General features: G+C 30.0%; 3 protein-coding genes across 3 annotated transcripts in view; 2 read left to right on the forward strand and 1 right to left on the reverse strand.

Annotated features, from left to right (window-relative positions):
• Positions 1-17,350, reverse strand: part of LOC103574706 (POU domain, class 6, transcription factor 2) — a 506,104-nt gene that overhangs the window by 250,513 nt on the left and 238,241 nt on the right. The window lies entirely within an intron of this gene.
• LOC103574726 (calaxin-like) lies at positions 6,707-7,478 on the forward strand. Its single transcript, XM_014443703.1, has 3 exons — positions 6,707-6,818; positions 6,888-7,237; positions 7,290-7,478. The coding sequence occupies exons 1-3, from the start codon at positions 6,707-6,709 to the stop codon at positions 7,476-7,478; spliced, it is 651 nt and encodes a 216-aa protein (XP_014299189.1).
• Positions 12,982-16,167, forward strand: LOC103574727 (uncharacterized). The gene is made up of 5 exons (XM_014443725.2): positions 12,982-13,064; positions 13,138-13,404; positions 14,361-14,555; positions 14,661-14,822; positions 15,905-16,167. The coding sequence occupies exons 1-5, from the start codon at positions 13,008-13,010 to the stop codon at positions 16,070-16,072; spliced, it is 849 nt and encodes a 282-aa protein (XP_014299211.1). The 5' UTR covers positions 12,982-13,007; the 3' UTR covers positions 16,073-16,167.

Raw genomic sequence — 17,350 nt, forward strand, 5'->3', positions numbered from 1 at the left:
TTCAGAGACGAGTGGCGCCACGTGCTCTGAGCTCTTATCCGACAGCAAAAATGGACAAGCTAAGTAGAATGCAATATAGGTTTTAGTATTACGTATCCAGTTCAACAACTGAGGTATTATATACAGCGTACGGTGGTTGCTGTATACGTTAAACTTTAAGACTCGACATGACAGACAGACGTATATTAGTGCGAAACTCCACTAGTCCTCTACCTGTCTTATTTGTCTTGTTTATTTTTATCCGTGGTTTTTTATTTTTTTTTTTTTACGCGTTCAATTTATTCGCGACATCTTGTAAATCAAAAAATATAATTGGACTTGTTATATTCATCGGCTCATGACATCCTACTGACATATTATTAACTTTTTCAACACTTGTCATTTGAATATTCACCATAAAAAAAAGTCGAGTGTTAATTTTGTCTCCATTACTTTTAATTTCGAAGAAAAATTTTAGTCGATTATTTAATAAATCAGCAATAACTTTAAAACTATTCAATTTATGGAAAAAAGTAAAGAATACTTTTTTGTAGAAAATTAAATTTCCTACAAAATTGCTTATTGAAATTTTTTTCTAGGACTCATATTTTATGAGATATTGATAAAATAAATAAGTGCACACCTCAAGCGCCAGGGTGTGCATTTTTTAAAAATTTTTATAATTACTCCCTAAAGTCCTGCGCAATAAATATGAGTCTCAGAGGGAATATTATACATGTATATATAATTTTCCATATCATATATAAATATAAACAAACATCAAAACTAAATTCTTTTGTCCCTCGTTAATATTTTTTTCTCGTCTCTTAAAAACATCTCAAGATTCATCTATTCTTCCATGAACCCCAGCCACATCCGGTCACTTTATTCATATATTTTTTACCTCCGCTATATATATTTATATACATTTACATGCCATCTCCGATCCCTCAATCTCTTGCCCATTGACCTACTGAAATTTTCCACCCCTAAAAATCTTGACCCCACAAACAGCGTCACTCCATCCATTATATATATCACGCACAATACAAAACATATCTATTTACATTTGTTATGTGTTACTTATACTTATTGATTAACAAATGTATATAAGCTGGATTATAATTTGACAATCCGTTGATAGTAATAAATAAAATGTATAATTTTTATTTATTTATTTATATTATTTTTATCGTAGCAAACGTATTCCGTAAATCCTTTGGCGGAGGGCCGGTGCCTTTGATGCGCGTGCGTGGGCACACAAATCGAATTGCCTTGCGTTTCATCACGTTTCATTTGAAATCGTTGGTATTCCTTTACATCAACCTTTTACTTGGTGTGTATACTCTTGTTATACGTCTATAAATATATATATATATATATATATATATATATATATATACATATATATGCAGCAAATGGCCTTATAGCTGATTACAATTTATGTATTACCAGTCAGATTTCTTAGCCGCTTCATCTTACAATCTTTATCCCACTAGCATTATAATAATGTACACACCGCATTATATTTTAGTACAATCTCATAATATATATATATTATATAAAATATATTATAATGACTTTGTAGAATTACATATTTATATATATATTTATACTTGAATTTGAATATGAAACCTCGGGCAAGTGGGATTTATTACAATGCGTTTTAGATTCCCGATTATGAGTTGAGGGATTAAGTGGGTGGGGGTATTTAGACGAATGCGTTTGGTTGTTAAGTTATGAGAATGTTGATGGTTAAATGTAAATGCGAGTTAAAATATGATTGACAAATTTGAATGTTAAATTCGAAGGCCGACGAATAAGGTGGTAATTATAGAGTAAGAGGTATAAAGTAAGAGGAATTAATGCTAATGGAGGTTAAATATGAATATTTAATGTTTAAAGCGTTTTTAATGGATGGAAAAGATTTTTTTATTTTCGAGCCATGGGGAATTTATGGGTTTTGAAACTCGGGAAAAATAATGATTTTTTTTTTTAATTTTTGATCTATATTAAAGTTCTGTAATTTATTTTTAAATCAACCCTTGTAAAAAGTACTAATTTTGGACTTATTTTTTATTGGCAGCATTTTTAAGATACTAAATTATACAAAAAAATTTAATGCAAGTTGTTGGGAAAATATTTATGTTGGGAAAATAGCGACAATTGCAAAATTTTCATACTGGTTCATTTTACCCCAGTTTTACTTTTTTTACTGAAAAATTTCGGCCTATTTTTTGTGATGACCAACTTTCCCTACTGTCTCCTGGCCATAAATAATTTTTAAAAAAATTTCTTCAATAGTTTTCCATTTTGCCCCGAATTACCCATGTGTAAAAAAAAAACGAAGATAAAAATTAAAAAGAGCTCAATGAAATTTTAATTAAAAACAATAAAATAAATTAAAGAAAAAAACGTGTAAATAAGAGGTTTAAAATACGGTGGAGCAGAACGTCGGAGCTGAGAGCGATGAAATTCCTGAGGTTAAATCGATCGTACAAATTGCAGTGCATTATTTTTCTCGGCATCTTGCGCACCCACAAATGTCGACACACTACGACGAGTTGAGGACGGAGGACAGTATTGCCCAGGGCATGTTTTCTCAGCTGGCGCCCAACCTTACGTGTAAGCTGTAGTTTTCTCTCTTCAGTACCAACTCTGGCTCTCACTCTGCTGGGAACTACTACCTACTATGCAGAGTTAAGCTACATTACATTGATGTCAGAGTAGCAATCGCCACATCTTCACCAGCCCCTCGAGGAAGATCCTTTTTGGCCACGGTCGGCTACCCACAAAGAAACCTCATATTTTTTCATCTACGGTTATTTCAAAACTCAAGAGCACGATATGCTTTCTTCATATGTATACAATATCCTTCACATTCTTAAGCTCATTTTACAAAGTGCAGGTACCAATAACTACAACAATAACAATAATAATCATAGTCGCATCATAAATGGGGCACTGTGTGAAGGGAATAACACACACGTGCTAACAAATATTTTCGATTACTTTCTTGCCCTTAATATGTTGTCATAGCTGCTCTAAACTCATGTGCTATTTATATTTATTGTGTTTTGGTAACACGTTTGTCAAAAAAAATTTCTTCGCTCTGAAAATTGGGCGCCAGCCACTCTGCCCCTAATTTCGATCTTCGATTTCTCGGTGATAAATTGATTTGTGGAGATGAAAAAAAAATTGTTTCAATGCTTGGAGTCCCTGCTATTATAATTTGTGATAATTTGAATGCAAAAAAAATTGTTTGACATTTTTTTATTGAAATTCGTAGGGAAAAAATTGAAACTTTTTTTTGATGACTGATAGGACTTGGAAATTTTTTTTCTATTCGACTCGAAGTTTTTGGTTGTAAATTTCTATTTTGAATTGAAAATTTTTTTCTTTCGAATAAGTCAAAAACCGAAATTTTTGAATTTTATGTTTTGATGAATTTGTAAAAATTTGAGTCGAAAAATTTTCTCCGGGGAAATGTTTGAAAAACACAGCAAGTGGACTCGAAGGTTAAATATAAAAATGTCTGCTCTATTTGTGAGAGTTCGATGATTTTTTTTTTTTAAATTTAAAAACCGAAATTTAAATTTAAAAATAGACAATAATTTCATGAAAAAAATTTAACAAAAATAATTAATAAAACCAATTTCAACATGACATTCTAACAAATAAACCCGCGTCACCGATAAATAAAGACATTTTTTACCGAGTGCATGCCTAAAAAAACAAAACGTGTCGCTTACATATCGTCGCAATTAATCACTTTCTCCAAAGTCCCAAGTCATTTTTTAATTTTCAACAAAAAAAAAAAAAAAAAAAAAAAAAAAAAGAACCATGTATGCATATATTTATTTTACATGTTTATTTTTCTCTCTATTTATATTTTCCGTGAGACAGAAAAAAATTTTACAATTCAGAGCGCGGAAGTCATTAGCGCATCCTGAATTTCAAATGACAATTTCATTCACGGGCAAAAATATAAAAAGTCTTTCATATTTAGAAGATTTGAAGACAAAAAATAATAATTTGAGTTTTAAAAAATCAATGTGGGAGAGATATTCCGGTTACCCTGAGGCTAAAAGTGAAATAATGGCAGCTCAACCCTTGCATCAACACCCACGCGGATCTGCAGTGGACCCACCGAGTCGTAAATAAAATCAAAATTGTTGACCACGATCGCTGGTCCGTTAAATGTTTTAAACAAAAGGCTGGAGGACATTTTTAGCGAGTATCTTTGATCTCTGTTTGAAGAGCCCACATCTCACCCTGTCGCGTCCCTCGTTCCCCTCACCGCCCGTTTAGTTCTCGTTTCATTTTGCGCACAAAAAATAATCCGAATAATTATCTGTTAGATAAACATGATGGAAAGATAACGCTTATTTATTATACACTGTGGACTCGACACAGTTATAAAAATAATTATTTATTAAGGGCTTGAGGTTAAAAAAAAATTTGAAAAAATTAAATGTCCGGATTGTTGTCAGTGACGTAAATAATTGATTGGTAGAAAAAAAATCACTTATAGTTATAGATAAAAAAGTTGGTAAATATTTGGTTTTATTTGTTTTAGGAAAAAATTGTGTTCTATGGTCATGCATGAAACCAGATATAGACATGCATGATATCAGGAAAAATTATGCAAGATATGGTCATATATGTTATCAGATATGATAATCCATGATATCAGGAAAAACCATGCATGATATGGTGATGCATGACATTAGATGTGTTCATGCATGAAACCATATATGGACATGCATGAAACCAGATATGGTCATGCATGATATCAGGAAAAATTATACATGATATGGTCATATATGTTATCAGATATGGTCAAGCATGATATCAGGAAAAACCATGCATGATATGGTGATACATGACATCAGATGTGGTCATGCATGAAACCAGATATGGTCAAGCATGATATCAGGAAAAACCATGCATGATATGGTGATACATTACATCAGATGTGGTCATGCATGAAACCATATATGGTCAAGCATGATATCAGGAAAAACCATGCATGATATGGTGATACATGACATCAGATGTAGTCATGCATGAAACCAGATATGGTCAAGCATGATATCAGGAAAAACCATGCATAATATGGTAATACATGAAATCAGATGTGGTCATGCATGAAACCATGTATGGACATGCATGAAATCAGATATGGTCATGCATGATATCAGGAAAAATTATACATGATATGGTCATATATGATATCAGATATGATCATGCATGTTATCAGATATGATCATGCATGATACCAGTTATGATAATATATGATTATGTCTGATTAGATTCAAATTCATACACAAAAATTATTTTAAATTTGTTTTCATGAAAATCATTATTAATTACAAAAAAATATATACCCATAATTGATTAATAAATTATAACTTGATTTTATTTATGTAATGATTTCTCTTACTGAAAAAATAAAACCTTATTGGATATTTATTTAAAGAAACCTACTGATTACAAACGATAAAGATAAATTACACGTGATGTTATATCGCTGATAATATAATAGAGAGTAAGTAGAGTAAACAGGTTGTATCCACATTGTTCCTGGGTACACATTTACTTTACGTAAAAAATAAATAAACGCAGTATATTGTTTATGGTGTACTTTTAAAAGTTAACATACTGTTACAACTCAAACAATACGCTCCACATTCTGTGCAATCATGTACCAGAGAGTAAAACTTTACTGCGGGCATTTAGTTATTTAGCATTATGAGAAAATAAAATAAAAAAAGAGACAGAAGAAAGAAATGCGATTTAACAGCCCAATTTTCCATCATCCACAATCTGCAGACAACTGTAATTTTTGGCAATATTCGAATGCCAAGTTACAGGGGCTGATGATTTGTGGGCCTCGACAGCTTCAGGCGTGCATGGAAAGGATTTTCTCTTTCAATACTTGGACGTGTTTTTAAATATCACATTTTTTATTGTATACAAATTTACAGTCCGTTTACTTTGGTCCTTCAGACAAAATTTAGCTTCATTTTTTTTTTTAAAAATAAACTATTAATTTTGCACTATTAGAAGTAAAGTTTTGCATAAATAAAAAATTGTATAAAAATTTCCTTAAATTCCGGACTTTCAAAAAAAAAAAAATTTGGCCATAGCTCGGACTCAAACCCCACCAGCTTCTGTCATATTTCTTAAACACTAAAATTTTATTATTTAATACGATCAGCGAGATTTAAAAAACGTGTTTTCTGTGAGCCTTTTACCCAGCAGTCGAAATAAAAAATATCATTAGATATACTTAAGACATTATTGTAATTTTAATTCATCTAACGTAGCTTCTGTTAAATCCGGTCCATAATCACTCGTCTTTATACGGCTGTTACGTCAAAGTAATAATATTATTTAAAGTCTCTCCACGTAGACTCATGGGCACTAAAAAATATTTTATAAATTTTTATAACACTCTCGCATTAACCGTGACTTTGGTTCCTTATTTAGCGCATGGTGTTAAATCTCGACACCTCAAATCAACCATTTCACAAGATTATACTTTAAAAGGTTTATTCAAATGCGGTTATAAAAATATAAACTCTTAAGCTTCTTTACAACTTATTTTTTAGTTTAGATATTTTTAAATTTCAACATTTTTTTTTTTTTTCATTTATTTAAATAACGAAATTTATCGACGTCATTTGTTTAATTTCAACCTCTACAAAATCTCTGCGTTAAAATGACAGACATGTTGAATGATCCTTCAAAAGAAATAATTTATCTGAAAAAAAATAACCGATTGTTCAAAAAATTAGTCAAAGAAACTCATTTCGACTCTGATGAGATCAAAGGTATTTTTTTTTTTAAATTAATCAATTAATTAATTGCTGTATAAATTTATCACATACATTTTTTATCAGCTCTTGCATTGATACACTACAAAATTTGTAAAGAATATGGCCCGATAACGAGATCAATATTCCGCGATATTCTACACGCAGGATTCGATTTCACGGAAAATGTGCGTCATTTAGTGATAGACAGAATTTTTTCCACTATGACGAGTCAGAATTCACTGGGACTAAATTTAGAGCAGTGGATAAAAGCTCTGTCGGTTTCACTGCGAGGAACTTTGGATCAACGTATTAAATCGGCTTTTCATGTTTACGATTCGCTTATGACGGGTAAAATAAGGCGGGAACAAATATTTTCAAATATGAGAGGCTGCTTGATTGGATTGGGTGACGAAGATCATACTGAGTCTCTTAAAGTGAGTACCAAAAATCGTTGATTCAAAAAAAAATTCCGTTAATTGATTTCAGGATTTCGTGGAAATGATTTTGAGAAATTTGGATGTCGATCGTGACGGTCATATAAGCGAGTCTGACTTTTCCAAGTCGGTGACTGACAAAAATTTGCTGTTACTCGAGTGCATGGGCCCCGTTTTTCCGTCCCGGGAAGCTAGACATGCGTTTTCGGTGACTTTCACCCCGAAAACTGCAAATTTTTGATTATTTCATGAAATTGTGATTGTATTTTGATAAATATTTATTGTTTGGAGGAGAAAATAGTAGCACAAAGGTTATTTTCACATCACTGGACCACCAAATCAGACAGAAGATATCTCTTGATGTAACAAAGTCTATTATATGTAGACATAAAAAGTGTAACGCTCCATTTATTTTTAAATAAAATATCGTTTGAGCTTTTAGGTTTGTTATTACGTGCTGCGAGACGTGATGATCGGTAATGAACTGTAATAAATTTTATTTATATGGTATAAAGTGGCTGAATAACTGTAAAAGCCAAAAAAAAAAATTTTCAAAACTATATTTTTGATTTTTTTGATTCTTAATAGTCTTAAATAAAATTGCGCCGTCTGAAATTTTTGGGAATGTAGTAGGCAACCTCTAGAATCAATTAGAAGAAGCAAAAAAAATTTTTTTGCCGCTAAAAATGTCGTTAAAAGTGATCTGAATGGAAAATCAAATTTTGGTCATTATTAATCTCATTATAGTTACTCTTTAGTGGATAACTTTGGAACTAATCGATAGATTCACTTGAAATTTGTTTTGAGTATAGTCTGGGGTATGTAGAATAAGGATATTCACAGGAAAATATCATAAAAAAATTTTGGAAAAAAAGACGATGATTATAAAGTTTTTGAAAAGTCAAAATTTCTACTTTGGGAAAAAAAATAAATTTCTATGTTATATATTATTACGTAAGATGAAAAAAATTGAGCCGTTTAAAAAGGCAATTATTCAAGCTGCCAGTGACAAGAATCTTCTATCAATAGAAAGCCCGTGAAAAATAGTCTGTCCCGATCATCTCAAAAGTTGATCAAAGAAAAACCACTTTGGGCTTCTTATTCCACTCTTCAATTCTCAAACCCATTTATTTTCCCTCTTTTTGTGTGAGTGTTTGCTCCTTGGGATAATGATTTTTTAAAAAGTTCACGAAAAACTCAGTCCACATAGACTTATATATAATACCCGACTCGAGGCGCGAAGTTATTAATTACCGGTGTCAAAAGGAAAAATTATGCGTTCTTAGACCCATGCTTTGTTGTGGGATTACTTAGGAGCTCTGGTTTTTAAAATACATCACAATAATAAAATTATTTTATTCTGTAATATAAAAGGATTGAATTACTTTGGTATGCGTCTTCTACAAAAGGTGATCTCATATTTTTTTTTCTCTTCTGTTAAGCTGTTCTCAGTTTGATGCCTATACTACAGAAAAACATTCTCAATTTTGGTCTCCTTTCTTTTCATACCATAAATATATGGATTTAATAGTGCTATTACTTATATACATATATTTTTTTAACTCGTATTGAATACAGAAAATGTCTCACATATAAGGAAAATTTGTTGTCGACCACAGTAATTATTATAATTACTCATACGTAATTTTCTTAATCTACCGACTGTGTATTCAAATACACATGCAAGTAAAAAAAAATTATAATAAATTTTTTTTTTTAATTTACATTAAAATTATTTTTTAAAATTTTAATTATTTGTTTTTCTCAAAAATATAATTGTCATGCTCATGGACCGAGTAATTAAAAAAAATTATAAATACCCGCGATTAATTTTTACATAACGCGCATACTTATCGAAATAATTAAAATAATCGCGAAAGTCAATTACAAAGTATCCGATAACCATCAAAACACGCGGCTAAATAAGTAAGTATTCAATATTCAGTATTTGCAGTTAATTTTTTCAAACAACTTTATTTCCATCTACTGGTTCGCGTTTCAAGACCGTAAGTTTAAATTATCGCAATGATTACCAAAATTATATTATCATATATTTATTCTTAATTAATATTTATTTTGGACCCAAATTTATTGCAGTTTTATCAATTAAAGCCTTAAAATGTCATCCAAGATATTGATGCTGTCATTGCTGGTATTTGTGGGAATTTTCGCTTTTACTGCTGCAGACAATCCTGAAGGAGGTTGTCGTGGAAGATGGGTAAATTCAAAATTCATAATTAAAATTTTAATCAATAATCAAAATTTTAATTATTCAATAAATTTGAATTTTTGGATAAATTATTTCTGAGACTTTCTGTTTTTTTTTTTTTTTTTTTTTTTTTTTTATTTATAGTGTCATCCTACGTGCGGTCATTGGTGCTGCGATGGTCATGTGTGTAACGCTTGGCCATTCCAACAAGGACTTTGTAAAAAAGGAACCTAAATGCCAATATATTTGCAAGGGACACTGAATATGTTTATTTCAATTGTTGTAGTAAACTGATTTTAAAAATATTAATAAAAGTTATAATTAAAAATGTATGTATAAATATATGTGAATGTTTAAATTTGGATGTTGTTATGCCTATACGAAGAACCCACAATGCCACTCTATTTCTTTGACGCGTATACAATCGCGTCTGAATAATCCTGTTAGAAGACGCTCCACTGGCTTCTATGCTTCTTATTCCAAGACACCCTGCTGCGAGGGCTCGAAAGATGTTCCTGCAAACGTATATATATATAGACAACCTTTCATCCGTGCTGATTTTTTGATAAAAGATCAACGTAAACTTGTAAATATTTCGTTTTTTTTTTTTTTTTTGTTAACATCATCACAACAAAAACGATTTCCCGACTTTATTTTTTAACGATCGTCAAAATTTAAGACGTAATAATTCGAGGATAAAAAAATCCTGATGTATTAAAAAAATATTTAATTTAAAGAGGCAGAAAAAAAAATTGAGATCTCGGAAATTGAATTTTGAATATTTTCGTTATCAAAATGCGATTTTTGATGACTAATTAATTAATTTTGGTTAAAAAATACTAGGATAATATCCATGAAATCCTAGAATCAGTTCAGTTTAACAGAAAAATTATTAAAGGCCTAAGAAATCGAGAAAATCAAAAAACCAAATTTTGATCATTATTAATCTCATTATACTTACATTTCAGTGGATAACTTTTGAACCAATGAATGGATTGGTTTGAAATTTATTTTGAATATGGTCTGGGGTATGGGGAACAAGAATTTCTATAGCCGAATGTCATGAAAAAATCCTAAACACGTCATATAATTTAATGAAACTATAAAATTTTCAAAGTATAGTCTCAGGAGTTTTTATTATTTTTATTGTTATTAAATATAATATCGGCATTCTCTGGGACCTGTGTAAGAGCTGTCGAATATAAAAAATAAACTGACGATAAAATATTCGACCTCGATTAACACACCGATAAGTAATTCAATCCGAATAAACCTCAATCTAACGGAGCTATCCAATTTCTCGTGAGACCATTTGCGGATTAAAGTGTATCGGCAATTGGAGGAGGATCAAAAAGATGCCTCAGGCGCTCTACTCTGTTTGTTACCTTACAAAAGACAATGTTATATTAAAATAATAAAAATAATATTGTTAAGATAGAAAGCTTAGCTTATACCTTCCCTGAAGTAATCAACCAGTCAATCCGCCGATTTTTCCAGACCCAATATTGAATTTCGTCAATTGGATTAAATGTACCATGATAATCAATAAAAACCCAGATTAATAATATCATATTCTTATATATGTATGCGAATACATGTTTATATCATATGTAGTATATGTACTTCTGATGCGAGACACTACTTGGGTTTGTAATAAAAACTTCCATGGATACGCAACACCGCGGAATATTGCGCTTATTTTTTTTCATATTTTATCTCTCTATCCCTTTATATATTTATGTATAAGCTCTTTTAAAAGTTTTCACGGTTTTACGTTTCATAAACACGCGAGAATACTGAAAGGTATAAAAATTTCTGTAATGCTGTTATAAATGCAAACGGTAAAAGGATATTTCAATATTAAGCGCAAAAAAAAATAATAATCATAATCTTACTGCAATAATATTCTCGTAATTTAGAGAAAGGCTGGGCAAGATGGGCCACCCCTGAAATTTCGTGAATTCGAACAAAAACTGGAACTTTGGTTTAATTTCTGTGAATTTTGGTCAAAAAAAGAAAATTTCCGTAAAATGCAAATTTCCATTATTTCTTTGGCAGCCGGGGTAAAATGGGCTATATTTTTTTTGTAGCCGTATTTTTCTGAGGAATATTTTTTTTTTTTTTCAAAAAAATTTTAATTTTATTTTTGAACATATTTGTAGAATAATAAAATATAATGCACCAGCATAAAAAATTGCTAAAATATATTGAATGTTATCAATTGTATCTTGTATAGTCGATAAAAAAAATAAAAAATCTGAGTCTGAGTCTAAAAATCTTTAGAATCACGTTCTAGTCTTTATTTAGCAGAACAGCATCTCCGGGTGGTAAAGTCGTCAACAAAGAGTCAAAGACACGTCTTTTTCAATTCATTCAATATCCGACTCTATTCTTCCCCGACCTTCAGACAACTTGAATTATATTTTTTATTTTTTATCAAACAAACTTTGGCACAAGAACAAACCTGATTTTTTTTTTTTTTTCATTTTTTTATTGAACAAACTCTCAAGAAAACCGTTTGGATTTCATTATTTTTTCAATCAGTTTTCACAATTGCAGTTCACTCACTTCTATCTGCAATAAACGAATAAAATTTTACAAATTGAGATTGATGATATTAATTTATAATTATACTGTGGAACGATAAAAAAAAATAAAATCAGTAATGAATTGAACTTTTACGGATTCCAGATTTTATCCATATGCTCAAGTTTAATTAACACGCGGTCACGTACTTGATAAATTGCTAAAGTGTTGAAGGTGTCTGACCATTTTATCGGGTTACAGAGCCTTTAATAATCGATTCTTTATATATATATTTACTTATAAATATAAATATTTATATACCGTAGTACAATTACAATAAAAAAAAAATATTTAATACAATTTGGTAATTTTAACCCAAAATCATTCGAGGCACTTAAAATTTTAAGGCCCCCTTCCCCTATTAGTCAAAATGCGGTCATTTTAACGTCAATTTGTTTACCATGTGACCAGGGTCAAAATCATTATCTAAATTTGTTTGTTTTTGCTTAATTTTTAGTCGTCTAACCCTGATAGGATAAGATTTGACCTTTTTTGTCCAACTTTGCTCCTTAGTTTTGTAAAAATTTTTTTTCTGTAAATAATAACAGTGACACTTACAAATAATGGATTATTTGGACTTACAGACTCACCCCCACTACTTTGATATTTTGAAAGTTGCCTAAAAGTCAGATTTTACCATAAGAATAAAAAAAAAATCACATAATTATAATTAGTACCCAACTTGACGTCATAAAGCTTCCAACCAATCAGAATTTAAATAAAAATATAATCGTACTAAGAAAGCTTACCGCTATCTTTACCTCTAGTACAAACTTATGCATGGGTGCATGTTAACCTTCAGACATAATTCTTAATAATATACGATAAAAATTTTTTTATCTACAGCAATTATTTTTTTCCGCACACACAAAGTCGCAAAAAACACTCAGCATGCTAAATAAACTTCTTACTCTCCTACAACAGTCGCGAAAATTATATTGAAGAACAAAAAAAATTTAGTCGTCATTTTACAAAATGGCCAAGTATTTGATGATAAGTATCAGCGTGTTGGCTAAAATTATTTTAATACAAGTATACATCCGATTGTTATTACGATTTAATTATAAATGAGATATCAATTGAATGTTTATATTTATTATTAAAGGGAATTTTTTACAAAAATATCAAAGTATCAATGCGACTGGATCTTTCGGGTTCATTGAATCGTCTCTGCGGCGTCGACGAGTCTACTGACGATGATGATTTGACATGTGATTGCTTATCCCGTTTATCGATATCAAGCACAGTGCAAGCGGGAAAATATCACCATGTTGCTAATTACAACAAGAACAATTCAGCTGCATTGACTGGTTATGCATCGATCCATCAAACTGAACCAGATTTATATCTTGGAGGTCGATCACGGCTCAAAGTAATTTTTATATATGCTAATTATCTGTTAAAGGAAATAATTTCAGCCGCATGTAACGACTGTGACAAAAATGTCTCTTATGAAAATATGTTGGTTTTCGAAGTTTTAAGAAGTCTCTCCAAAAACCGATGATAAAAAATTTCCAAGAGGTCGCTCACGAATTTTGAAAATATCAAAAATTATCGAAATTTGAATTTTTATTTCAAATTTTTTTCTTGCTCGTGGCAGCAATAGTTTATATTTGTGAAATCATGACTACGCTGAAAATTTAAGCCCAAAATTTAAATATTTAAACCTCGCTCAAGAATTTAGAATGTTTCCGAGTACTGTCTTTTGAACATTTTTGAGCGACCCGAGAATATTGATAATAAAGCTTCGCGATTTTTTCACCATCAATCTGCATCACAATCAATGAAAATATAACAGAGAAATATTAATAATAAGTTATTTACATACTTTTTTATTTTTTAATTCAATTTTTCGGTTTCTTCGCTTATTCAAAACTTACCAAATTTTATTGTTCAAGACTGTCCTGTATATTTTTGGTTATGCAAAAGTTATATTTTAGTGAAATGACAATAATTGAGTTATGAAAAAATACAAAAACGAATTCAAAGTATTAGTCACGTATTATCAGTTAATATTCAAAATTCTTGAGCGCCGTTTAAATATTTAAATTTTGTGCTGAAATTTTCAGCACAGACATGATTTTACAAATATAAACTATTGCTGCCACAAAGAAAAAATTTACAAGTAAAAAATCCGGATTTCAATCATTTTTGATATTTTCAAAATTCATGAGCGACCTCTTGAAAATTTTTTTTCGTCGATTTCTGAAGAGGCTTCTTCAAACATCGTAAACTAAAAAATTTTCATAAGAGACTCGAAAAAAAAAATAGTCGTTTTTGGGCCACCCTAATCTATTAATAGCGGAAAACTATTTCTTTTTTTTTCAGTTCAATAATGCGAAATGTACCAAAAATGGCGAAACTAAAGAATTGAAAAATCGTACGACTCACGTATTCCATGTCAGCAAGCTATTTTCAACAGCGACTGTACCAAACGATTATTTCGATTACATTTTTAATGACGATGGAGAATTGTTCATTTCTACAAAACAAGATATAAACTCTGAAAACGCACTACCAATTGTAAGTATTATAATTCTTCACGTATACTTATATATACAAATATAGGTGTTTATTTTGTGGTTATCTCGTTAAATAAAGTGGATTAATTATCGTTCCTTTCTGTAGCAAGAACTGTCATTAGAAGTGAATGATACCGAATTGTATAAATTTGACAAAGATCTCGGTACAATGTGTGGTGAGTCATTGAAAAAAGGTTCCATTGAAGAATCGCTTTGGAGTATATTCAATTTTACTTTTTTACATGGCAATGGATGTGATTTTCCGAAGGTTAGAAAAATATTTATTGATACTTATAATTGCAGAGAGAAAATCACAGTAACAATAACAGTATACTGTGGGAATGGTTCCCATATTGTATAGTAGTGTTTTTTCTGAAATATTGATTACAGAAATAACACCCTTACTATAATATTATGCTTACTATGAATAGTACTATGGCCATGGGTTCCATTCTTATTCAAGATCGAAATAATAACTGTAGAATTATGATAATTTCATTATGGTAATCGTTTTGATGCTATTATGGTAAATGTTACCGTATGCCATGGTAACGATTACCATAATATTTTGAAATTTCTCAGATTGTGGGAATCATTACCATGTTATTATGATAATAGTTACTATACTTCCATAGTAATGACTACCATACTATTACAGTAAATTTTACCATAATAGTGTAATTACTACCACAATACAAAAAAAATTTTCACGGTGATGGTTGTTGTTATCATAATGGTAACATTATCATGCTAATAGTTACTATACTATCATAGCAATGACTACCATGCTATTACAGTAATCTTTACCATAATATCAGTGTAATTACTACCACAATACAAAAAAATTTTCACGGTGATGGTTGTTATCATAATGGTAACATTATCATGCTAATAGTTACTATACTTCCATAGTAATGACTACTATACTATTACAGTAATCTGTACCATAATATCAGTGTAATTACTACCACAATACAAAAAAATTTTCACGGTGATGGTTGTTATCATAATGGTAACATTATCATGCTAATAGTTACTATACTATCATAGTAATGACTACCATGCTATTACAGTAATCTTTACCATAATATCAGTGTAATTACTACCATCATACGAAGAATTTTTCAATATTGTGACTGCTATACAAACTATAGAGTAATGTAATCATTACTGTGCAAAGGCATATTTACTTGACCTTTCTTTCCGTGGATTCGGAGTAAATATGGAATTTTTTTTTGTTTAAATTCGATCTGAAATTTTTTTACTCCACTGTACTCATGATGCTATCTATTTTTACAAATAATATTGTTTGCTTTATTTTTTAATAATTTACAAAATTATTTTTCAAAGGATCATATATTTGAACCCATATTTAATATACCAATGGCAGTAACATTGAATGAGCCACTACCGTGTGGTGAATATAAACTAGACTTTTCCATCAATGCGGGTAAATTTTATTTATCCTGGTTTGGTTCCATCAGGTGGTCATTATTGTATGGCAGTCATTGTGCTTAATCATATCAATATAAAAAAATAAAAAAACTGTGACAATGTGAAGCCTCTTGTTAAAACCTGGTTGATTAGTCGCAGCATAAGGATCACAAAAATTTTTTATTCGCCCTACAGTACATTCTTGAGTGTAATAAAAATTAATAAAAAAAAAAAAAAAAAAAAAGTGAAAATATCATTGTGATTGCGCCTGATTCATTTTTTCAGCCAACATACCATTTTCTTACAGTATAAATAAATTAAGACTCGTTCGTAATTTTGCATTTAGAATTTTTCTCAGTAAAGTTGGGACATAAAATGCCGACCTTTCTATAATATATTCCAAGATACTGGAGGATTACCCTTTCCATACAACTATGGATTAATTTATCGTTGATGTTGAGACAAATATATATATATATATATATATATATATATATATATACCTCAGTTATAAAGAGCTCTATGCATATGAAAGATTTTTCATACATTTCATATACCAGAGTTTGATTAACCCGGAGTCACATGTTTGATAAATCGGCAAAGTGTCAAAGGTGTCTGTCCATTTTATCAGAAAATGTAATTATAAATAATTAATAGTCGCACTTACCTTTTATATATCTGCATGTTTTTGCTGGTTAATTACTAAATAATTATAAATTAATTCCCGGCTTCAAGTGGAAATTTTAAATTTCTATTGAAGAACCCGGTTTTCTTATGGCTGCCCTCTATTATTATTATTATTACTGTTACTTATTCAGCGAGTTTTAAATTAACTTATTCGAAGGCATTCATAGGAATAAGTACTATTTATTGAAAAGGTATAACCCCAACGAAATAAATAAATATCAAGTCAGAGTGAATGAGTTCATTAAAGCTTCACCCTCTTATATATTTTTATTCCGTTTCGATTCATTTTTAAAAAATATACTTCTGCAATTCATCAGTGCATTGAAGTACTAGCAGTAATTTTTTATAATTATTATTATTGCTAATAGTCTCTCAGTAATTAAAACACTGGGGCTAAATGTTTATTTATTTACAAATATAAATATATATATGACGCTGTTAAAAAAAAACCACTTTAATAAAGTGAATATTTAATAGCCTTCAGTTAATTTTCACAAATTTTTCTATACATGGTTCCAAAAATAAAATGGAATATATTACCCAGTATTACTCACTTTTGTAAAGAGTTATATTAAAATGGTATATATTAAATATGTAAATAAATGAATATTCAATATATATATATATATAAAAAAAAATGAGTTTTCATCATAAAAATAGAAAAGAATAAAAAAT

The sequence above is a fragment of the Microplitis demolitor genome, chromosome 9 (assembly GCF_026212275.2).
Source record: "Microplitis demolitor isolate Queensland-Clemson2020A chromosome 9, iyMicDemo2.1a, whole genome shotgun sequence".
Lineage (NCBI taxonomy): Eukaryota > Metazoa > Arthropoda > Insecta > Hymenoptera > Braconidae > Microplitis > Microplitis demolitor.